We start from the raw sequence: 26,416 nt of genomic DNA on the forward strand, positions 1-26,416 counted from the left end.
TGTCAAATGGAGCACTATTCTAATTCTCTAAACTAAAATCAGTAGGAGCTCCACTTTCCAAGAGTCTGTGACATTAGTAAGGCCAAAGAGGAAAAACCTAGAGATGCACATAAACATATCTGATATGACCTAGAGTGCCATACTGTTAGGTTTCCTGTTAAATATACTAAATTTAGGTAAAGTCCTTACCAGTTAACTTCTTCACAGGTTGGAGCCGAACACTGATAGACTGATGTGTGAGTAAGGGGGAGGATGGAAGAGAGCGAGACATGCCCTCCATAATCCGAATGTGCTGCATACCTTCACTCACTGCAAGTGGTGGGACAGCGTAGTCTGGCTCAAAAGCACAGTCGCTTTCTGTGGAGATGCCACCTGTTACACAGAAGAGAATGGGAGAAAAGAGCTGGTGAGAAAATATTCTTCTACTAAAATTCTTCTCTATTAAAATTTATCTTTTTGGATGACTCAGCACAGTGTACACTGATATTGATTTTTCACTGTGAAAAGAAAATAAGGAATTCCCAACACACAGATTCATTTCTACATAACTGGGTACTTAACTTCAAGTCCAGCACTAGGAAACTGAACATGAATAAGACAGGATTCCTCCTTGTAAGGGGCTCACTGTCTCATGAAAAACGTAGTCATAATAAAAAATGATTACAGTACAATGCAACAAGTGTTACGATTACAGCAATGGTCTTCAATTGTCCCTGAGAAGACAAACATGAAAGAAGATATCCCCCTGCTTGACAATCCAATCTGTGCAATTCCTAGTAGGATCACTGTTAACTCTATTTCTTATTCTCTTTCTCCAAGAATGTACATGAAAATATAAATGGGTAAGACTAACATTATATGCTGATTTTTGAACCTGCTCAAACATTTAAAAAAAGAGTAAATGATATGCTGTTTACTTCCACTTACATACTGTTGACTTCTACTTCTGGTAATGGCAGATTATATACTTCAGACCAACTTTTCCCTAAGAAAACTACAACTATATACATTTTAAAAATCTTCCTGAAGGCACTGGAGAGTCAATAGCATGATGAAGAATTACAAGGAGAAGACTGAGACCTGGTATTTGGGGCCACTTTTTACTTTGTGGCATCTGAAAGGCTAAGAAGCCATTGACAGTTTTACAGAGCTGGGAAGACAAGTACTGGAATGGCTGGAGAACCAAGTTGCGAAGGGGGAGCTGGTAAAACTCCAACACTTTTGTTTGGAACCCCAAAGGGCTACATTCCAGGAGTGAGTATAAACCAAAACTAGGGACCCTCCTGGTGGCGCAGTGGTTAAGAATCTACCTGCCAATGCAGGGAACACGGGTTCGAGCCCTGGTCCGGGAAGATCCCACATGCCACGGAGCAACTAAGCCCATGTGCCACAACTACTGAGTCTGCGCTCTAGAGCCCACGTGCCATGACTACAGAGCCTGCATGCCACAACTACTGAAGCCCACACACCCTAGAGCCTATGCTCTGCAACAAGAGAAGCCACCGCAGTGAGAAGCCTGCGCACCACAACAAAGAGTAGCCCCCGCTCTCTGAAACTAGAGAAAGCCCACATGCAGCAAGAAAGACCCAACGCAGCCAAAAATAAATTAATTAATTTATTAAAAAAAAAAAACAAAAAAAAAACTAGACTGGCCTTTACAGGACTGAAGCTCAGCTCCAAATGTCTACCACAAAATTTAATTAAGGCAATCTCGGATTGCTAGTCCCTGCCAAAAACAAACATAAATCTTCTTAGAAGAAGATAACATCATCATAGATCTCAAAATACTTCCACAATCTTTCATATACAATATCTGGTCCTTAACTAACAATAACAAAGAGAGAACATGAAAAAAGCAAATCAGAAAGACCATGCAAAATAAATAGTCTCAGAGGGAATACAGACTATGGAACAATAAGACACAGAATTTAAAGTAGTATGCTTAACACCAAAAAGATTAAAATACTTAGGAATGAATTTAACCAAGGAGGTGAAAGATCTGTACATTGAGAACTATAAGACACTGATGAAGAAACTGAAGACACAAATAAATGGAAAGATATCCTGTATTCATGGACTGTAAGAATTAATATTGTTAAAATGTCCATACTACCCAAAGTAATCTACAGATCCAATGTAATCCCTATCAAAATTCCAATGGCATTTTTTCACAGAAATAGAAAAAGCAACTCTAAAATTTGCATGGATCCACAAAAGATTCTGAATAGCTAACGTAATCAAGTAATCTTGAGCAAGAAGAACAAAATTGGAGGCATAACACACTTCCTAATTTCAAATTATATTACAAAGCAGTAGGAAAACAATTTGGTACTAGCACAAAAACAGACACATAGATCAATGGAACAGAACAGAGAACCCAGAAATAAACCCATGCATATACAGTCAACTAATCTTTGACAAGGGCACCAAGAATATACAATGGGGAAAGGATAGTCTCTTCAATAAACAGCATTGGAAAAACTGAATATCCACATGCAAAAGAATGAAACTGGATCCTTATCCTACACCATACACAAAAATCAACTGAAAATGGGTTAAAACTTAAACCTAAGACCTGAAACCATAAAGCTCTTAGAAGAAAACACAGGGGGAAAAGTCCATGAAATTCATCTTGAAAATGATTTTTTTTGGATTTGACATCAAAAGCACAAGCAACAAAAACAAAAGTAAAACAAGTGAGACTATATCAAACTAAAAAGTTTCTGCACAGCAAAGGAAACCATCAACAAAATGAAAAGGTAACCTACAGAATGGGAGAAAATGTTTGCAAACCATAATATCTGATAAGGGGTTAATACTAAGAATATGTAAAGAACTCATACTCAATAGCAAAATAAAACAAACAAACAAAAAACCTAATTAAAAAATGGGCAGGACTTCCCTGGTGGTGCAGTGGTTAAGAATCCACCTGCCAATGCAGGGGACATGGGTTTGAGCCCTGGTCCAGGAAGATCCCACATGCCGCGGAGCAGCTAAGCCCATGCACCACAACTACTGAGCCTGCACTCTAGAGCCCGCGAGCCAGAACTACTGAAGCCTGCGTGCCTAGAGCCCATGCTCCTCAACAAGAGAAGCCACTGCAATGAGAAGCCCACACCCCACAACAAAGAGTAGCCCCCACTCACCGCAACTAGAGAAAGCCCACACACAGCAACGAAGACCCAACACAGCCAAAAAAATAATTATAAATAAATAAATAATTTTTTTAAAAAATGGGCAAAGGACCTGAATAAATATTTTCCAAAGAAGACATACGAATGGCCAACAGGCACACGAAAATGTACTCAACATCAACAATCATCAATCACAAAAATCAAAATCACAATGAGATACCACCTCACACCTGTTAGGAAAGCTATTACCAAAAAGTCAAAAGATAATAAGTATTGGCAATGATGCAGAGAAAAAGGAACCCTTATACACTGTTGGTGGGAATGTAAATGGGTACAATGATTACAAAAAACAGTATGGAGATTCCTCAAAAAATTAAAAATAGAGCTACCATATGAGCCAGCAAACCTACTTCTGAGTATATATCAAAAGGAAATAAAATTACCATTTCAAAGAGATACTTGTACTCCCATGTTCACTGCAGCATTATTCAAAGTAGCCACAATATAGAAACAATTTCAGTGTCTGTCAATGGATGGATGGATGAAGAAAATGTGATTTTACACACACACACACACACACACACACACACATACATACACACTCTCTCTCTCTTTCCCTCTCTCTCCCTCTCTCTCTGAGGAATATTACTCAGCCTTAAAAAAGAAGAAACTCCTTCCACTTGCAACAATAGGATGAACCTGGAGGACATTATGCTAAGTGAAATAAGCCACCAGACACAGAAAGAAATAATCTCTACGTAATCTCACTTACATGTGGAATCTAAAAAATAAGGTCAAAATCATAGTAGTAGAGAGGAGAATGGTGGTGGCAAAAGGAGATGTTGGTCAAAGGGTAAAAACTTTCAGTTATTAGATGAATAAGTTCTGGAGACCTAATATACATCATGGCTCCTAGACACAGTCAATTACTGACTCAAAAGTGCTGAGAGTTTCTATTGAGAAATACTGACCAAATGCTGTATTAAAATTGTGTGTCATCTTATGTAAAAAGAAAAAAATTAACATGCTTAATATTTAAAGAAAGTAAAAGTTTAGAATTTCAGCAATGAATTAAAATTATGAAAATAAAAACTCAATAGATGGATTGAAAAAACAGATTAGATACAGATGAAGAGAGAATTAGCAAACTGGAAGATAAAACATTTGTGCATCAAAGGACACTATCAAGAGAGTGAAAAGACAACCCTCAGAATGGGAGAAAATATTTGCAAATCATTTATCTGATAAGAGTCTAGAATTGAGGGGACTTCCCTGGCAGTCCAGTGGTTAAGACTCCGTGCTTCCACTGAAGGGGGCACAGGTTCAATCCCTGGTCGGGGAACTAAGATCCACATGCCAGCATGGCACGGCCAAAAAAAGTTTTTAAAATAAAAAACTTAAAAAAAAAAGAGTCTAGAATGAAGAACATAAAAAGAACTCCTAGAACTCAACCACAAAAAGAGAAACAATGAAATTTAAAAGTAGGCAAAAAACTTGAGCAGACATTTCTCCAAAGAGAAATGTACAATACAAATGGACAATAAGCTCATAAAAAGATACTCATATCATCAGTCATTAAAGAAATGCAAATCAGAGCCACAATGAAATACCATTTCACACCCAGTAGGATGGCTAATAAAACAACAACAACAACAAAGAAGTGTTGGTAAGGATGTGGAGAAATTAGAACCTTCATACATTGCTGGTGGGAATATAAGATGGTACAGCTGCTGTATAAAACAGTTTGGCAGTTCCTCAAAAAGTTAGACACAGAATTACCATACAACCCAGCTATCCCTCTTCTATGTATATACCCAAAGGTAATGAAAACAGGTTTTCAAGCAAAAACCTGAGCATGAATGTTCATGTTCATGAAGCATTATTCATAATAGCCAAGAAGCAGAAACAACTCAAATGTCATTAACTGATGAATCAATAAACAAAATGTGGTATATCTATACAATGAAATATTATTTAGCAATAAAAATAATGAAGGCTTGATTCATGCTACAACACTGATAAACTTTGAAAACTTTATACTAAGTGAAAGAAGCCAGACAAAAACAATGCCACATGTTGTATGATTCCATTTATATGAAATGTTCAGAATAAGCAAATCCAGACAGAAAGTAGATTAGTGGTTGCCAGAGGTGACTACAGGAATGGGGAGTGACTGCTTAATAGGTACAGGGTTTCCTTTTGGGGTGATGGATTATATAGCGGTGATGGTTGCACAACATTGTAAATGTTCTAAAACCACTGAATTGTACACATTAAAATGGTTAAAATGGTAAATTACCTCAATTAAAAAATATTACGTATTTACCACCTACTCACATATTTATTCGAACCAGAAGACTAGTAATCATTCATTTCTTCCCATCACATCCCTTTGCAACAAATGCAATAGCTATTCTGCAGATTATCAACCTCATATAGAGTTCAAATCTACCATGTTCTCTTCATTTCTCCTATCACTACCATAGTACAGATCACTATTATCTTTCCCCCGAACTTCTGTTGGTAGAAATCTAGGATTTATTCCTTATCTTTGGATTTCAAAAATTTTACCAGAACAGGTCTTAACTTTTTATTTCTCATTAGTCACTGGGTCCTTTCTTTTACTATGTTGACCAATTCTTTTCTTCCAACGGTTCTCTTCTCTTTCTCTCTGGAACTGTGATCAGATGAACACTATATCTCCTAGACCTATTTTTCAAGTCTCTTTCTTAATAGATTTCTAATCTTTGGGCTTTCATGAATAGACATGAGACTGATTTATATGGAATTATAGTATTTTACAGGTTTACAAAGAGGCATGTCATTAGTGTAATAATTCCCTAATCAAAGAAAAATCAGCACTAGATTGTTTAAAGATGATATATCTAGAAGAATGCATTTGATTTAGTGAGGTATCTCTTTTCACTTGAAATGTTCTAATGTTAAAACTTAGCTGATAATTTTAGAATCTAATAATACTCCTTAAGGAATAATACTGCAATTAGTCCAGTATAGATGTCCTAGTTTACTTTTTTGCTTAAAAATATTTTCCTCTATCTTCTCTGCCCTATAAATACAGAGAAAAAACTAAAAATATATGTTTCAAGTAAAGAAAAGTACTGGTATGCATTAACAGAATTTGACTGCATTAGTCAGTTTTTCTTGGGTAACTAACAACCTCAAAATCTCTGTAGTCTACAACATTCACTTTTATGCTCATGAGTCTGCAGATTGACTGTGGATCAGCTGATCTTGGTTGGGTTATCAAGTTCAGAACTATTCCAATGTGTCATTCATATTGGGCCTAGTCACTGAAGGGGCAGTGAATATGTGGGGCACACTCCTGTCATGGTAGATTACAGGGCTGCAGGAGACCAAGTTAAATCAGAGGAGCATATTTAAAACCTCTGTTCACTAATATTTTACTGGCCCAAGCAAGTCCAAGAAAAACATCAACAGGGCATGGAAATACACCATGAACCACTGAAAAGCTGCATAGCAAAAGGAATGGATGTATAATTTTATAACAGGAAGGAAGTAAAAAATTTGAAATCCAATTTACCAGGACTTCCTTGGTGGTCCAGTGGCTAAGACTCCACACTCCCAATGCAGGGGGTCCGGGTTCAATCCCTGGTCAGGGAACTAGAGCCCACTTGCCACAAATAAAGAGTTCACATGCTGCATCTAAAGATTCTGCATGCCGCAACTAAAAGATCCCACATGCCGCAATTAAAGATCCCACGTGCCGCAACTAAAAGATCCTGCATGCTGCAACAAAGCTCCCGCATGCAGCAATGAAGACCCCCGTGCCGCAACTAAGACCCAGCACAGCCAAGTAAATAAATAAATGTTAAGGAAAAAAAAAGAAAAGAAATCCAATTTACCAAGCATGTAAGATGATATTTACTGGTACCCCAAATTACTCAATCTTCCTTTTCCTACCACTCACTTATCCTGCTATAATCAACTGAATAAAAGTTACTGAAATAATGTGATCGAGATATGGCAGAAAAAAATAAACTGCTAATGTGACAGAAAAAATTCAGTTTTGCTGGATACCCGGTGATTAGATATTCAAAAGTTGAATTAAGATAGCACAGGGAGGGCTTCCGTGGTGGCACAGTGGTTAAGAATCCGCCGGCCAATGCAGGGGACACGGGTTCGAGCCCTGGTCCAGTAAGATCCCACATGCCACGGAGCAACTAAGTCCGTACGCCACAACTACTAAGCCTGTACTCTAGAGCCTGAGAGCCACAACTCCTGAGCCCGCACACCTAGAGCCCATGCTCCGCAACAAGAGAATAGCCACTGAATGGCTATTGTAGAAGGTAAGATGAAAGCTGAAAACATAATAATGTTTAACTTACCTCAGTAATCTATGAAATACATTTGGGATTTGTGACTGGATGAAACAGACATTTTCCTCCCCAATCTACTAGTAATAGGTCAAATAACACCAGAAAGACATCAGGCACAGAAAGGCAAGTTTTTCAACAATTCAGTATCATGGGTAATATCATAATCACACTTGGCAAAACTTGCCAAAATTTTGATGCAAAATACTAATTTCTTTGAGATTAAGTTCCAAGTCCAAACAGGAGACAACTTGCTCAAAGAGATGGACCATGAACCAACTCTAAGAGCCTGTTTCAGGGCTTCCCTGGTGGCACAGTGGTTAAGAATCCACCTGTCAATGCAGGGGACACGTGTTCAAGCCCTGGTCCAGGAAGATCCCACCTGCTGCGGAGCAACTAAGCCTGTGCGCCACAACTACTGAGCCTGTGCTCTAGAGCCCGAGAGTCACAACTACTGAGCCCACGTGCCACAACTACTGAAGTCCGCGCATCTAGAGCCTGTGTTCCACAACAAGAGAAGCCACCACAATGAGAAGCCCGTGCACCGCAATGAAGAGTAGCCTCCCCTAGCCGCAACTAGAGAAAGCCCGCGTGCAGCAATGAAGACCCAACGCAGCCAAAAAATAAATTTAATTAATTAATTAATTAATTTTAAAAAATTTTTAAAAAAACAAAAATGAAAGCCTTCCTTAAAAAAAAAAAAAGAGTGAACCCTAATGTAAACTATGAACTGTGGGTGATAATGATGTGTCAATGTCGCTTCATCTATTGTAACAAATGTACCACTGTGGTGCTGGGATGTTAACAGTGGGGGAGGCTGTGGGTGTGTGGGTGCAAGAGTCATATATAGAAACTCTGTACTTTCCACTCAACTTTGCTGTGAACCTAAAACTACTCTAAAATAGAAAATCTATTTTTTAAAACAAATAAATCTATAACCAAAAACCAACCAAACAAAAAGAATGCATAGAGTACCTATCTGAAGACTATGAAAATAAACAGTAGCAGGCAGATTGGAAAAGAAGCACAGAATGTGAAGTTCCATTGAAGTGATGGTGAGTTTGCCATGTTTTTTCTCAGGTATTGCCTCGCCTGGACCCAAAGGCAGCCCAAAACTGAGAAGTGTACACTGGATAAGAAAAAGCTCCAAGAAAATCCCTCCCTTTCTAGTGAGGAACAGGGAAGGGGGCCCTTGTTGATCTGAGAAACTAGGGGAAATCCCTCTTTATTCCCTTCTCTTCTATCCTGGTCTCCAGCCAATTCTATGGCAGTAGCAGCAGAGAGATGGTAGTGGTGACTGGGCAGGCACCTAAAACCCTGGGAGAAGTGAACCCTTTTTTCTGACCCCAGGAATTGTAATCCCAAGAGTGTGAGGCAAATCCTCACTGCTTTTTATCTCTCTGTCCTCTTATCACTTGACTTGGAAACAGACACAGTTGTAGGAATTGAACAGCGGAACAGGAAAACTAGAGTCCCTGTTTTTTAGCCAGACTACTGGCAAGGGAAAGTCTGAGAGCTGGAAAATGTTGGTAAGATTGGGGTGTGGAGGGATATCAAGCAAACAATCGCACAGAGTTGTATATGAACTTCAGGGCTCACCTCTGAGCTCTGCGTGCATGGATGTGACCCTAAACATCCATACCATAGGCTTTAAGAACAGAGCAACAAGATATACTTACTACAACTCTGGTCCCAGAATGGACACTGGGTCACACACAGGGAAATAATCTAAAGAGAAATGCTCAGAAAACCGAACTGACGTTGGAACTAGAGCCCTGAGAATGCAGGTAGGAATCTGTTTCCTGAACGTAATCTGGTTGACTAGACACTGACATACACACACACACACACACACACACACACACACACACACACAAATCAACCTTTTCCTTAGAACTTAAATAAAACCTAGGGTCTCATATCATAATATTCAAAATGTCCAAGATATAATCCAAAATAATATGGCACATGAAGAAACAGGGAAATCTCAACATGAGAAGGAAAAGTCAACAGATGTTATTCCCAAGATTACACAGATATTAGAATTAAACACCAAAGACCTTAAAGCAACTATTACAACAATGCTTCAATAAGTAAAGGCAAACATTACTGAATGAACGGGAAGACAGAAAGTTTCAAAATCTAGTGTGTAGTTTACACATACAACACATCTCCTTTTGGACCAGTCACATTTCAGGCACTCACAGCTCCCTGTGGTCAATGACTACTGTATTGCACAGTAAAGCTTTACACCTATGTCCAGAATCAAGTTCACTTAGTTTCTAGAATATAAGGCAAAAAGTATGATCCAATCACTAAATACTGGAAAGATCCTAGGGTGATGACTCTTACCACATTCCCATTCAACTCATCTATATGGCCTAAGCAGAAGAAAGACAAATCTTGGAGAATGACAATGGATTTTTGTAACTTAGTCAGGTTGTGTATCCCACTGCTGCTGCTGCTTCAGACGTGGTTTTCTTGCTAAAGCAAATCAACATATCCCTGGTACCAGGTCTGCAGCTACAGACCTGAGAATGAGATCATCATAAGCAGTAAGCATTCAGCTGTCAGGGTTAGCTATACATTTTCACTGGCCTACCTGCTATTAATTCTCCTGGTCTTAGTAATAATCTAATCCACAGGGACCTTAACTGCCTTTCCATTCTAAGGGCACCATGCTGGTCTACTACACTAATAATTTCATGTTGATTAGACTTGGTGAACAAGAAGCAGCAACTGATCTAAATACTGTGGTAAAATATATGCACTCCAGAGGGTGGGAAATAAATTCCACAAAAATTCACAGGTCTTCCACACTGGTAAAATTTCTGTGAGCCCTATGGTCTTGAGCAATTCAAGATATCCCTTTCAAGGTGATGAAGTTGCTGCACCTACTCTCTCTTAATACTGAGAAAGAAGTGCAATGCCCAGTAGACCTCCTTGGATTTTTGAAGCAATCTGTTCCTCATTTGGGTATGCAACTATGAACCATTTACCAAGACTGCTGGATGTAAGAGAGGCCCACAGCAATTGAAGGCTCTGCAACACATATGGGCTGCTGTGAAAGCTGCTTTGCCACTTGGGTTATATAACCCACTAGATCCAATGTTGCTTGATGTATCTGTGCTAGATAGGGATCTTGAACGGTTATTGCACAACTTTAGGTGAATCTCAGGCCAGATCTCCAGCATTCTGTAAAAAAGCTATGTCATCCGGTACAAATAACTATTACCCTTTTTTGAAAAACAGCTTTTGGCTTACCACAGGGCCTTAGAATGAATGCTTGCTTGATCATGGGCCACCATGTTACCATGTGACCTGGGCAGTCCATCATGAACTAAGTTTTGTTGGACCAACAAAGCACTATGGTTGGGTGTATACTGAAGCACTTCATCATCAGAAGGAAGGGATGGACATGAGATCAGGCTTGAGCAGGTCCTGAAGGCATAAATAATTTGCATAAGCAAGTGGCCCATATGCCCAAGGTTCCTATTCCTGCTATATTGCTTCTTTCCTCTCAATCTGGATATATTTTATCTCATGGAGAATTCTCTATGACCATCTCACTGAGGGGGAAAAAAAAAATCAAGCTTGTTTACTGATATCTCTGCATGATAACATGCAGATGACAACAATACTAGAGCCCCATTCTGGGGTCCTGAAGGACAGTGGTGAAGGGAAACCCTTCCAGGGCCAGAAGTTTGAACAGGGTACCTAGTTGTTCATTTTGCCTGGAAGGAGAGATGACAGAGATACTGTTCTATACTGACTCATGGACAGTGTTTAATGGTATGACTGGATATTCAGAGATTTGGAAGGAATAATTAGAGAACTGGTGACAAGGAAATCTGGGGATAAGGTATATGGACAGACCTCTTTGAAAGGGCACAGAATATGAAGCAATTTATGCCCCATGTGAATGCTTACCAAAGGGCAAACTCTACAGAGAAGGTGCTTAATAACCCCGTAGATAAAATAACCAGTTTGGAGGACTAAGCCAGTCTCTTTACCCAGCCATTCTATCTTTGCCCAATGGGCTCATTAACAAAGAGGCCATGGTAGCAGGAATGCAATTTATACATGGGCTTAGCAATATGGGCTTCTGCTCACTGAGGCCAACCTGACTACAGCCACAGCTGAGTGTCCAACCTGCCAAAAGTTCACGCATGCACTGGGGAAGAGGCAGGTGGATGCCCCCAATATACGGTACCATTCACGGGATGGTTGGTCAGTTGTCTCTCTACTCATTTCTAGTCCCTGGTGACTTCCCCTTCCTTCTTAGTAAATCAATTATGAATTTAAAATAAATATTGTTTATAGTGTCAAGGATTTCAGATTGTCTTAGTCTGCCCCCTTGTGGGAACCAGCTCTTCAATCTTTCACTAGGAATAAAACTTATTAAATCCAGCCTGGTCCTCAAACAAAACAAAACACAAAATGTATTTACTAGATAATAATGTTACCCTAGGCTTCACTAATAGGTTCCTTCCTCATCCTTTGTTATCCAACTCTTTATGACCCTTCAATAAAACTTATGAAGTTTTTCAAAGAGGTTTTTGTCATTTTTATCTCTTGCCAGAAGAATTCAGATAAAAATATTTTAAATCAGAATCTTTCTAAATGTCCAACATACCTTTTCCAACCTTTTTAGTTCCCATGCTTTTATTCCGTTTCATTCATAAATATGGATAAGCAAGGAGTGGCTTCTACAAACCTTCTAGTGTTAACTAGTCCAATGATCATAATACTAAGTAGGATACTTAATATGTTCTGACACAAAACGTGCTTAGGGTTGCATATTCCTAGAGTTTAAGATATTACTAAGTAAATTATTATGAATCACTTTGAAAATCTGAACACTCATAGATGAGGAAATGGTGGAAAAAAATATGGATTACTTAGCTAAGGAGGATTATACAGATTTTAAGAAATTAGAATTTAAGTATGTTCCTGGAGGGATGGCCATGCTACACTGTTAACTGAGGGAGAAGAGAATTAAAACTGCATTTTATTTTTTAAAATCTTCAAAGTAATACACACACACACCCACCCACACACACACACACACCCATGCATGTGCCAGTATGAGTTTAGGGGAAAACATGGAAGGATACAGACTGAATACAGTTAATACTAGTTACTTTAGGGGAGTGGAAGAGGAAGAAGTCCTAACGTATCCTTTTTAAATGTCTACATTGTTTGATAAAAGTAATTTTTTACTTAATACAATTATTATAACTCACATTAAAAAATATAAAGTGTAACTGAAATGTATAAACACATTGACATACCCCTAGCACCCTAAGATAATAAGAAATTGTTGGCTAGAGGGCCAATTTCAAGTTTAATTTTTTGGAAAAAAGAGTGTTACACAAAGAATTATCAACAAGAAGTTAAATCTCAGAAGAAATATGACTAGAAATAAAGACACTTCAGAGGGATTTATCATTTAAGGTCAGATCTTTTCAAGTCTGTTGGTCCAACCATCAACAAACAAATTTGTGTTTTAAATATCAGAATGGAAAGATTCTAAATATGTGCTACCAACAAGTCTGATTCGAAACTTTTGGCATAGATTAGTGTAAAGCCTGAAATATTTTCCGACTGAAAATAATACTTACTTCACAGCATTATTCTGAGAATTAAATGAGGATTTTGTGAAAGCACCTAGCTCAGAGCCTGGCACATATGTATTATTAAAATTTTTTTCTTTATTCCTAAAGCAATCTATGTTGAAAGCTAAATAATTTTTATCAGAAGGAGAAAGTACTAAAACAACAAAATAATCCTGTACATTAGTGATGCCACTATGCCAGATATACTCTTACACTGAGATAAAGAAATGATATACTGAATATTGAAATAATTTTCCTTATCATTCTATATAATAAAACACTCTGAGCTTAATAAAGAAATCATCATCACCAGACTAAAGAATAATTTGTATATGTTTCAAGCACATCTCATTTCTACGAAATATTTCATATGTTTATAAGGAAAGAAAAAGAACCAGGAGACAGCATATTTGAAAATTTAGTACATTATTACTATAGATACACCAGCATGTAATAATCAAATGAAACTGGCTAAAAATAATGGGAATCACACAAAGTCAAATACTGTACAATTTCCCAGTCTTCCAGCATGAACTGATCATAGGCATTATTATACCAATACACATCTTGTATATCAGAGTCTAATGCCTGCATAATGCTATCTTTGAAGAAGTGAATCAAAACTGGGTTTCAGCCATATTACATAAGCTCATGCACCTATTTAGTATCTAGAAGCAATAAGTCGGCTTATGTACAGATGACCTCTAATGAAAAATCATTTGATTCAGAAAATGGAGCTAGTACAATAAAAAAACAATTCTGATGAAGTACCCCATGATTTCTGAAATACAGAACCAGAATTCCTAGAATTGATAAGCTTCCTTCATCAATTCGATGGCCTAAATGCAAGACATTGGTACTGTGCTAGATGCTAAGATCCTACCATTAATGAACTCCTAGATTACTAAGAAAAATAGAGATCCAACAGACAAATAAGACCAAATGTAGTAAATACTATAACCCAATAATATACAAAATGCTACGCTGGAAAGCCGAAAATAACCACCCAACCTTAAAGGCTATACTAGGGTTAAACTGTCACAATCAGTTTTACAGTCTTATTTCAAGAGCCTCAATTCACAAATCAATAGATAGTTGATAGTCTGACAAACTACATACATCCAACAAATTTCTCACACTGCTGCTTTACTTTTTCAGTTACATAAATAACAGAAGTGAATATTGGATCAATATGTGACCTGGGCACATCCACATACTTTCCCATGCACACTAAGTGCTAGATATTTGTTCATTCCTTCATTCAACAAATACTGAAAAAATTTTATACGCAAGTGTTCTAAGGCTAGAGTGGTGAATAAGACGAAGTCTCCGCTCAAATGAAACCAGTTTTCTGGTAGTTGAGACAACAATGAACAAGTAAAGTAGTGGCAATTATGAAGGCTAGAGCTGGGTGTTTAGGTGGTCAGAGAGAAGGCCTCTCTGACCTGAGTAGAAATCTACAGTCCTTTAGTCAAGAAAGAACAAATGTACAGGCCCTGAAAAGAAAACACTCTTTAACATGTTTAAGCAAAAAAGCCAGCATAGATGAAACAAAGTGGATAATGAAGGGAGTGGGAGGACATAAAGTATTAGGAAAAGGGTAGCTTAGGTAGGGTCATATAGGGAATGATAAAGACTTTGGAATTGAGGGCTTCCCTGGTGGCGCAGTGGTTGAGCATCTGCCTGCTAATGCAGGGGACACGGGTTCGAGCCCTGGTCTGGGAAGATCCCACATGCCGCGGAGCAACTAGGCCCGTGAGCCACAACTACTGAGCCTGCGCGTCTGGAGCCTGTGCTCCGCAACAAGAGAGGCCGTGATAGTGAAGAGGCCCGCGCACCGCGATGAAGAGTGGCCCCCGCTTGCCGCAACTAGAGGAAGCCCTCGCACAGAAACGAAGACCCAACACAAAAATAAATATAAAAATAAATAAATAAATAAAAGAGCCTTCCCTAAATTAAAAAAAAAAAATGACTTTGGAATTTATTCTGAATGTGATAGGAAGCCACTGGAGAATTTTTTTTTCAAGTTTGGGGAAATATACGATTTGATTTATTTTAACCAGAGCAGTATAGCTATCAAATGGACAACAGACTATATGTTGGCAAGAATGGAAATAATAAGGACACTATAATAGTAGTAAAGGAAAGAAACGACGGTAGTTCAGACTAAAATGACAACCATATAGGTGGTGGGGAAATGATAGAAAATGTATCTTAAAAAGAACAAATTCTTAAAGCATTATAAAACAAACAAAAAGCCAATAATGGAGGAGGAATGTTAAGAAATCCATGGAAGACAGAAACTACATGCAACTGGAGGGAGGAAATTATAGCCCACAGCATGTGTAGGAGGATAACTGTAAAAGATGAGAGTGTTTCCAGGTCTGTTTTAACCACAAAAGCAAGAGATGCAAGGAACAGGAAGTTCTCAGGGGCAGCAATCTTAATGAGTGGCATGGGATCTGATTCAGTCCAAGCAGTCAGGCCATCTCCCATCTCCTACATTTGATAAGCAGATGACATCAGAGGTCTCTGTCCCTAAACCAGAGCAATGAGTGTGGGTATATTTGAGTCAGAATCCACTGCATCTGAAAGATCAGAGGCCAAACTAGTTAGTTAACACACGAGAGCCCTCATGCCCAAAGATTAACACACCTCACCAGACACCTTACCTTACATGTCTGCCATTACTACTGAGAAGAGACTTAAATAGCAACTATATCCACAATCAGGCAGGGCAGATTATCAAGCGTTATGGCCCTCTACAGGCATATCAGTTGTTTAAAGATAATGTTTGTTCTGAACAGACTGGCATCTGTTCTGGTTGGTTGATATTTATGGCATACCAATTATTAAATATTTTGAATATTACCCTCCAGACAGGCCAACACAAAATATAATAAAATGGAAAGGGACTTCCCTGGTGGCACAGTGGTTAAGAATCTGCCTGCCAGTGCAGGGGACATGGGTTCGATCCCTGGTCTGGGAAGATCCCACATGCCATGGAGCAACTAAGCCGGTGCGCCACAACTACTGAGCCTGCACTCTAGAGCCCACAAGCCACAACTACTGAGCCCACGCACCGCAACTACTGAAGGCCGTGCACCTGGAGCCCGTGCTCTGCAACAAGAGAAGCCACCACAATGAGAAGCCTGCACACTGCAACGAAGGGTAGCCCCTGCTTGCCTCAACTAGAGAAAGCCCATGTGCAGCAACGAAGACCCAACGTGGCCAAAATAAATAAAATAAATCAATTTATTTAAAAAAAAATGGAAGAGCTCTTCTGGTTCTGGGTTAAAATGGAGTAAGCACACTCTGCCTTAACTGAATATAACTAAAACCCATGAATGTAACTGAAAACCCTGGAAAGAATGATGGAGCAGCAATCTGAGGACTCTGAAAACTAAACAGCAGCAGGCAAATTGTGGAAGGAAACCAGAGCTTGAAGGACAACCAATTCAGTGATGCATTTCCTGTTGTTTTTTAATGTCACCAAACTCCCAGCATGAACTCAAAAGAAATCCAAATCCTGGATTGGCACACCAGAGTCAAACAGATACAAGTCTTCTCTTTCTGATTAGAGAGTATAAATGGGGCAGTGGTGGGGGGACAGACCATATAGGACTGTGAGAGTGGGAAGATCTGGCCTTTTTCTCTTTTTACCTTCCTCTTCCAGCCCCGCCTATAGGTAAGACTATTTCAGTAATGGCAGCTGTAGGGCATACTTAAATCTCTGAGGAAGGGGAATCCTTTCTGACCAGAGGATCAGTGGTATGAGGAATGTGGTAGAACTGCAAGGGGAAATAGATAAATCCACACTTATGGTCTGAGATTTCAATATTCCTCTCTTAATAACTGACAGAATGAGCAGACATAAAATCAGCAAAGATATAGAAGACTTGAACAACACTATCAATTAACTCAACCAGACTAATATTCATAGAGCCTTCCACCCCCAAAGAGCATAATACACATATTTTAAGTGCACACAGAACATTTAAGATACAAAATTTCCTGGGCCATAAAACAAATCTCAATAAAACGTGATTTAACTCGGAATGTGTGTTCTTCGGCCACAGCAAAATTAAACCAGAAATTAATATGAGGAAGGTATCTGGAAAATTCTCAAATGTTTGAAAACTACATCAACACACTTCTAAATAACACCTGGGTTAAAGAAGAAACCAAAAGGGGAATTAGGCAGTATTTTGAAATAAATGAAAAGCATTACTCATCAAAGTCTGTGAAATGCAGCTAAGTCAGTACATAGAGGGAAATTTATAGCACTAAAATTCCTGTATTAGAAAAGAAAGTTCCAATATCAGTGATCTTAGCTTCTACCTTAAGAAGCTAGAAAAAGAAGAGAAAATTAAACCCAAAGCAGGCAGAAGTAAGGAAATAATAAAGAGCAAAGAAGAAATTGATAAAATAGAAAACAGGAAAGCAATACAGAAAATGAATGAAAACTGAAACTGATTCTTTAAGATCAATAAAATTGATATATCTCTATCCAGAATGATCAAGACAAGGAGAAAGAATACTCAAATTACCCATATTAGGAATGAGGAGAGGTGACACCACTACAGATTCTATAGATTTAAAAAGGTTACTCAAGAAGAAAGAGTTAATTTGAATAGTCCTATATTTACTAAAGAAATTTAATTTATATTTTAAAACTTTCCCACAATGAAAATTCCAGGCCCAGATGCCTCCCTGGGAAATTCTATCAAACATTTATGAATAAAATAATATCAATTCTATAAAAAATACTACAGGAAATTGAAGAGGGAGAAGTATCTCTCAACTTTCAACTGATTCTATGAGACCAGGATTACCTTGATACAAAAATCAGACAAAGACATCCTAAGACAGGAAAATTAAAGGCCAATATCCCACATGAACACAGATACAAAAATAATTAAAAGTGTCTTAGCAAATCAAATCTATTAACTGTACAAAAGCAGGCCACACAGGCCAGATTTGCTCACCCTGCTTTAGAGCACTACTGCTCAACCATAATGGTCCAAATCAAATAATAAAAATATTTGTACCACACTGGAGAAAACTCATATGGTTTACCACTGGAGGTGACTGACATGAACTTCAGCTACTCCAGACACTACCCCAAGGACTGAGAACTTATTCTAACATCTCCTTTCACACATTACTTGCTTTTATTTGAGTTTAGATCTTTTTTCACTTAATACTTTATGTATTTATCACCAATTCAACCCTAAGCCTTTCATCAATTACTTAAAACTTTTCTAAAGATAATTAAATGCATCAGATTTCTACCAATTTCATTTTCCTGAGAATGGCTCTTCTGGAAGCTTCTAACCGACTCCAATCTGGTCTGTTTGCCCTCCAACCCTGTCTTTTCATTGTATGCTGAAGATTTCTTTACCCTTCTCTTTTGTTAAATTTCCTATTTCCTGTAACCTTTCCCTTTTTTATTTGGCTGACTTTCTCATTTTGATGGATCACATCCTCCAACAGATTTCTAAGAAAGGGTACAAGGTAGGCAAACAAACAAACAAACAAACCAAAAAAACAAACAAAAACCTTACATGTCTTAAAACATCTTAATTTAACTCTTATATCTGATTAATAGTTTCAATGCATATGAAATACAAAGGGGTTGAAATTATTTTCCCTCAGAATTTTGAAGATGATGCTCCATTTCTCATTTAGTATCTAATGCTACCATTAAGAAGTCCAAAGCCAACTGATTCCTGTTACTTTGTTTGACACATTTTTTTCTCTCTCTGAAAGCATGGAAAGATCTTCTGTTTCACCCAGTGATTTGAAATTTCACCATGATGTGTCTTAATTTGTGTTTATATTCATCCATTGTAATGAGTACTCAGTAAGCCTTTTGAACCAGAACCTCATGTTCTTTGGTCCAAGAAAGTTTTCTTGAGTCATTTTGTTGATGATTTCTTCCTCATTTTCTCTGTTTCTTCTGGGAACTACTGGTGTTTTTTGTTTTTTGGGTTTTTAAAATTTATTTATTTATTTTTGGCTGCGTTGGGTCTTTGTTGCTGCGTGCGGGCTTTCTCTAGTTGTGGTGAGCGGGGACTACTCTTCATTGCAGTGCGTGGGCTTCTCATTGTGGTGGTTTCTCTTGTTGTGGAGAACGGGCTCTAGGCACGCAGGCTTCAGTAGTTGTGGCACACGGGCTCTAGAGTGCAGGCTCAGTAGTTGTGGTGCATGGGCTCAGTTGCCCCACAGCATGTGGGATCCTCCCAGACCAGGGCTCGAACCCGTGTCTCCTGCACTGGCAGGCAGATTCTTAACCACTGCGCCACCAGGGAAGTCCCAACTACTATTATCAGAATACTGAAATTCCTGGACTGCCCCTGTAAGTTTCTTAATACTCCTCACTTCTTTTCTGTAACCTTTGTTCTTTTACTTGACTTTTTCACAGATTTCTTCAACATTAATTTTCTAAGTACTTCGACAAAGCTTTTTTGATCTCTGCTATCAGAATTTTAATGTCTAAGAGCCTCTTTTAAAAATCAGAATTATTACTCTTTTACAGTAACTCCTTATTTCATGACTGTATTATTTTCTCTTATTTCCCTGAAGTTGTTTATAATGGTTATTTTCCTCTGCAAAAGATCTGTTCTCAGTTGCTCTATCCTGTTTATTTTAATCTCTACCTTTCATATATTACAGGGTTTCCTCAAATATCTAGTAATCCTTGGTCAGCTGCTCATAGTTAGGAGAAAAGGACTAAAAGGTTGATTATTTTCAGTATGGGACTCCTGCCCTCCACTATGCCTGGTGTCTTCTGCTCTAGATAGAGTCTCTATTTTTGCCCTCTCCAAAGAATAAATTTCTGGGCTTTGCCAAAGTGAGGGGTGAAGAGCTGGGCACTTGTCCAGCTGACTGGTTAGCTAATTTTGAGAAGGAGGTCCCAGGAACCAAGGGCTTCTTCAACTGACTTTCAACCAATCCTCCTTTCACTTCCACTTCCACATGCTGCCATTCTTGAGTTATTTTAGTCTTTTGGAGGGTAAATCAGATTATTTTCTTGATTTTCTCTGCTACTGAGTTTAGCGTCCAGTCTTCAATTATTCATATACTCCCTAGTTTCTAAAATTGTGTTGATTTTGTCTCCTTTCTAATTCCCCTTTACTGATCTTTTAGGACTACTAAAAGATCTACTATTTTTAGGAGAAAAAGTAGAAGTATCTGTTCATCCTATCTCTTTATTCCTGATAATATGGATTCTCATTCATTCCAACTCATTATAGATGGCTTTGTATTTTTATTTCTGTCTTTTGAATAAAAAGATAAAGTAAGTCCCCTACATACGAACGAGTTCTGTTATGAGAGCGCGTTCGTAAGTCCAATTTGTTCGAAAGTCCAACACAACTAACACAGTTGGCTATATGCTGCTGCTTTTATGCTTGCTTCCGGACATCCTGGGCTTGACATAAAGATACTGTACTACTGTACTCTATACAGTACTATACATTAAAGTACACAAAAGCACAACCACTTGTAGAGGATGCACGTACGTGATAATATACGTCAGACGTGAACTAACTTACGTGACTGGACGTGGGAACACATGTTCGCATCTTTGAAAGTTTGCAACTTGAAGTATTCGTATGTAGGGGACTTACTGTATTACAAATAAAATCTCTAAGAAGGTGAGAAACATGCTTTTACTATCAGTTAACTCTCATAATGATACAGTTCCTGATGACTTCTAATTAAGATCAGTCCTGATGAGTTCTGAGATCAGGCAGCTGTGCTCAGATCATGAAAATCACTGATTTTGCTGTTAAGTTCAGCTTTTGTTACTAAAATTCAATTATACTCATTGATTTGAAAAATATTTCAACTGACATAATTCAGAGGGTACAAGGTAAATTAATAATCTCCCACATCTATATCTGTGACATTAAATAAAATTAAACTTTAATAAAAGTTAGTATAATTATTTTTCTATTAATTTGCACTAATTTCATTTTTAGGGTTATATGATGAGGGCACCCAAGGTGGCTGTTCTCTTGCTCTCTCTACAACCCCTGTTCACCAGTCCCTTCTTCACCTACACCCTACTCACATGATTGACCTTCCCTCTTAATCATAGAGCCTAATCAGTAAATGCCTGGTCTAATCTTCAGATCAGAACATCTCCACCATGATAACTTATCAAAGGGGCAGTGAGGGGTGTGGTTTCCCTGGTAACCGATGAGCCAACCTGACATCAATTCCCCCTATAACTGGTAAACACTTCCACCCATCCCCTCTCCCAGGAGTGAAGACTGCTGCCATATCCTGCCCACTGTCTGCTGCACACAGGACCTTGCTTCAGACATGTAAGATTCTCCTATCCATTAAACCACTGATGTCTCTGTTGCTGACTCTGGGCTCTTTCTTCTGTCTTGAGGCTGGGCAAGTACAGGGCATGCAGGCCTGCGGGGTGTAGCCCAGCAAGGATTTTAAATACATAAGCTCATTTTCTTTCTTTCCCCCGCCACCAAGGTTTATTGAGATATAACTGACATAAAACATTATATAAGTTTAAGGTGTACAATGTGTTGATTTGATATACTTATATATTACAATTCAGTTTTTCTCTTAATTTTTTTTATATCAAAATACATGTAAGGTGAAAAAGTGAAAACTTACATAAATTCCTGACATTTACAATACATGCATATTATTTAAAAATGATTAAAAGTACTAGTGTAAGTTAAAATTTCCAAATCAACCTGCATATATTATTCTTCTTTTTGTTCTGCAACAAACAATTGTATTAAAAATAGTACAACTCTAAAACTTGGGAAGAGCAAAGTTGGAGAAAAAGGGGAAGAGGATTATAGAATAAATGAACCAGGAGCTTTTACAGGATTAAAACATCACACATTTGTATATCTAAGGCTTTATTTTATTTGTAAATACTCTCAAAAAACTAAACTCAGTAATGACTGCTTGAAATTTTGCAATATTTTAATCAGTCTGGGTTCCTAACTCTCATTCTCTTAGAGATGACTTCATTCATCCAACAGTATTCATTCAGTAACTACTATTGTATATACCAGGTACTTATTCTTGGCACTGGAAATACAGTAGTGAACAAATAAAACCAAAAATCTCTGCAGTCATGCAACATTCATTCTAGTTTTGGATAGAGAAAACAAATATAAAGGTGATAAGTACTATAAAGAAAAATGTGGAGGTGCTAGTCCTGCAAATTTAAATGTTCCTTAGGGAAGGCCTATCTGAAAATCCACTGGTAGAGAATACTTTAACCTAGTTTTGAAGTTGTCACTTCAAAAAAACCAGTCAAAAGCCTACGGTAATAAATTTTAAACTGAAAAGGAAAATAAGTAAGAAGATCTTAATTTTAGATAACAATTATAAACAAAACCCATTTCTTCTGAGACAGCTAAGACAACAAATATTGCATTGATGAACTTTCAAAAGCCAGTGTGATGATACTTGCAACAAACGTTACTGCTAAAAATTTACTTTTGGTTATATTCCAAAAGTGATATCCAGACATATACCACAATGCTCCAAAATTACTTAAAACCTTAATATCGTTAAAAAAGAGACCATTTTTCATTTTCTTTTATCCTGAATAGATGATTATCATATGGAACTAATTAGATTGTACCATCTGAACTCTTAAATGAGAAATGAGAATATCTAAACTTGACCCAGTGAAAACCCCAGTCCTCAGATTAAGTATTGGAAAGGAATAGCTGGTATCTATTCTTTTTAATTTAATAATAAATTTGAGGAAAATTTACCTTGCCCAGAGCGGCTTTGGCGAGAGTCTACACTTGACTGTCTTCGATCCGGTCCTTCCTCGTTCCCTCCATCTGCATAAAATTAGAGCGATCATAAGCAAATAGATAATGAAATTGATGTAATATCATCCCTGGCAACATCTATATCTTAAAACTACTATATCTATCATTTGTTTTCATTTCTTCTAAGCTCAATCATTAAAATATTTGAGGATTTTTCATACACAAATCAAAGGTCCTTACCCTTATTTTTGTGGGGATGGTTTACACTCCTCTCTGAAAGTCTAAAGAAAGTGAAGGTGTTCTTTCCCTACCCCCATACATATACACTCTACTTTGCACATAATAAAGCAATGTTATCTACTCTGAAGTTCATTCACAGAATTTCAATTTAAAAGCCTTGATTTAAAGCAATGTCTAAATTAATTACATCTGTTTATTTAATCTAAAGTATGTCAAATAATCCTTAGGGCTATATATTTTACTCTAATAAAAGTCACATTTACATGTTTTATGAGAGATAATGGGAAAATTACATAATACATGAAAGAGCAATATAAATCAGAATCAGAAAAACTCAGAAATGAGGAGGGAGAAACCAAGAAATAATGAGAAAACAAACAAAAATCATTTCAGTAATGAAGACTAAACTATAAGAAATACAAGAGCAAACAAACACAAAAGATCTTAAAAGAAATAGAAGGTAAGATGGAAGAAAATCTTTAACAAAATTTTTAAAAAGAAGAAATAGATTAAAAAGGATCTGCAAGAAGGTGATAAATACTGGAGATAGGCAAAGAAGATCCAGCATAAGGATAAACATAGGAGTCCCTGAAGAAGAAAACCAAAGTGAGAGAATAGAACAAATACTGAAAAACTATAATTCAAGAAAGCTTTCCAGAGGAAAAAAAAGTAGCTATGTGTGTGTAATATATATAGTTATATATGTGTATAAATACATTTATATGTGCACACACATATATATACATCTATATTTGAAACTACATATTTCAAGAGCACCTTGTGTCCTACTTAATCAACTTAGATCAATGTACCAAGACATTTTCTACTAAAACTACTGGACTTTAAAGAAAAGGGGAAAAAAATCCTTTGGGCATTTAGGCAAATACATCACATGATTAATAAGGGAAAACAACAGAAGAAAATGGAATAATATATTTAAAACACACAAGGAAAGAAAATTTGAACCAAAGGCTTTACAACCAGTAAAACTTACCTTTAAGTATAAAGAGTAAAGAAAAACTATTACTAACATGCAAGAACTCAAGGAATATTGTTCCCATGGGCCTCTTCCTAGCTCTACCAGAAAACTACCTTTAGGCAACCAAAGTGACTAGAGAGACATTAAATAAGGACTGGTGGTGAGCATTACATATACAACTGACTGTAGAATTAAGACTAAATGAGATGTAGAGAACAAATGTATGGACACCAAGGGGGGAAAGCGGGGGCAGGGGGGATGAATTGGGATATTGGGATTGACATATATACACTAATACGTATAAAATAGTTAACTAACAAGAATCTGCTGTATAAAAAAAATACAAGTTCGAAAAAAAAAAGACTAAGAGTTTTAAATGGAGAGATTATAATATGTAATGGCTATAAGATCTGACAATGAAGATACAGTACAGCCAAAGCAAACGAAGAAAGAATAAACAAAAAGTAACTGATTTCAGAAATCAAAACTGGTAATTGTAATGTTGTGAGACCACTGTATTTAAAAAGCGGGATAAAGCAAATGAATAATTATGGGATACTCTAATGGTATCATCTTGAGAACCAGAATTTTCAGTGTGGAAGAAAGGAACTATAGATATAAGACTATAGAAGAAGTTAAGTAAAAACTCTTTAGTATTGAATCTATATTGGAAACATCAGTACAGTCTTATAAGTCACATGTATGTCCTAGCTCTGTCCACTTAAAACACCTAACATCTTGACTGATCAAGTAGTACTAACCACTCCTAGGGCCCAGACTGTTATCCTCAAATGCCATTCTCCATTAAAAGAAATCAGAACTTCTTAAAGAACCAGCTGGTTTAGCAAAGGAAAAGTACTAGATGAACTTGGAACACCCTGACATATGCAACAGTAAAGAAGCTATTAAAGACAATGTAAAATTGAGGTCATGTCAAAAAAGACTCAGTGAAGAAGCTCATCAACATGCAAGAACTCAGCGAATACTGTCCCATGGATCTCTTCCTAGCTCTACCAGAGAACTAACTAACTAAATGTACAATTGACTATAGATCATAATGATTTAAAAAAAAAAACAAACAAACAACAAACAAACCACAGCGCTACCACACTAACTGGTCACCTTCTGAGGTTGAGAGGGGCCCAGTTCATTATCTTGAAAACTGTGGAAATGAAAGAATTAGAAATTCATCCTACATTTCCTATATAAACTGTACTAGTAGCCAAAAAGTATATAAGAGAGCTCTCTCTATAAAATTATTCCACATAAATGGGAAACAAAAGATAAAATATCACCATTTCACAAATTGCAATTAATTAATACCTCTGCAGCCATCGAACATCAATGGCTAGTAACATAAAAGAAGAGAAAAAACTGGACATTATATGCCTCCTAATGATAGGAACACAACTACAGTTTTGCCAAAGCAATCAAACCTGAGTCTAGTCAAACCTCTGAAACTAGCTGTCAGTTTCCAGGAAAAACAAAGAACAGAAGAAAATGCTGAATTGTTCCTGAGTGTATATAATCAACAAAAATACTGATTGTGGGAAATTCTACATGTCAAACAATCCAGGTCTCTCAACAGGTAAAGAAAAAAAATAAAGTATTATGAGGTCCTAAATTATTGTGAAACAAAAATTCATTTTATGAAAAGATAAAACTATACAAGAAATCTGTGGCATCTTATATCAGGGATCGGGATATGTAAATACAGTCCGAGTCAATTTCCCTTCCTACTGATCATCTAATTTTTTAAAGCAAATTTCTTTCTTCTCTTTTACTTGGGAATAAATTACAATGAGCAACACTTGTATTCAGGCCTGTCTTAAATTTTCATTTTCCACATGGATAAAATTACATACATGCATCACATTCTCTGTTTTAACACCAAAACATGCCCCTGAAGTACGTAAGAAGTAATATGAATAAAATACAGACATTTCCCCTCACCAGGATGTCTTTCTAAATAATAAAAGGAGAATAAGAAATAAAAAAACAAGGCTTCAAACAGCATTAAATTTGCACGATCTGCAGTATGTCAGCGTATCAATAAAACAACCTACAGGACAACTACAGACAAGAAATGGTTTAAGATAGTTTTGAGTCAGCCAGCCAATGGCAAGACAAAAAGTCACCAATTTTGATATCATCATAATCTAAAATGTTTTAATTGCCTGAATTTAAAAAATTAAATCAGAAATACATTGCAGTAAATTTGAGCAAATCACTCCTCTACGACTGAAATCTTAACCATGTCTTACTCCAGTGGAGGTCAGTCATAAGAGTTGAGATTAACTCTCAGGTAAAA

General features: G+C 37.2%; 1 protein-coding gene across 8 annotated transcripts in view; it reads right to left on the bottom strand.

Moving 5' to 3' along the window:
• TANC2 (tetratricopeptide repeat, ankyrin repeat and coiled-coil containing 2) overlaps window positions 1-26,416 on the bottom strand; it is a 361,655-nt gene that overhangs the window by 244,960 nt on the left and 90,279 nt on the right. For 6 of the 8 annotated variants that reach the window (XM_036836546.1, XM_036836545.1, XM_036836544.1 and 3 more), the window contains exons 3-4: window positions 22,884-22,955; window positions 190-372 (exon numbers count right to left, since the gene is read on the bottom strand). In XM_036836546.1, the coding sequence (XP_036692441.1) occupies window positions 190-372; window positions 22,884-22,955 (255 nt within the window). The remainder of the gene's footprint in view (window positions 1-189; window positions 373-22,883; window positions 22,956-26,416) is intronic. The other 2 variants (XM_036836548.1, XM_036836547.1) reach the window with 1 other exon arrangement.

Source organism: Balaenoptera musculus, chromosome 20 (genome assembly GCF_009873245.2).
Source record: "Balaenoptera musculus isolate JJ_BM4_2016_0621 chromosome 20, mBalMus1.pri.v3, whole genome shotgun sequence".
NCBI classification, from domain to species: domain Eukaryota; kingdom Metazoa; phylum Chordata; class Mammalia; order Artiodactyla; family Balaenopteridae; genus Balaenoptera; species Balaenoptera musculus.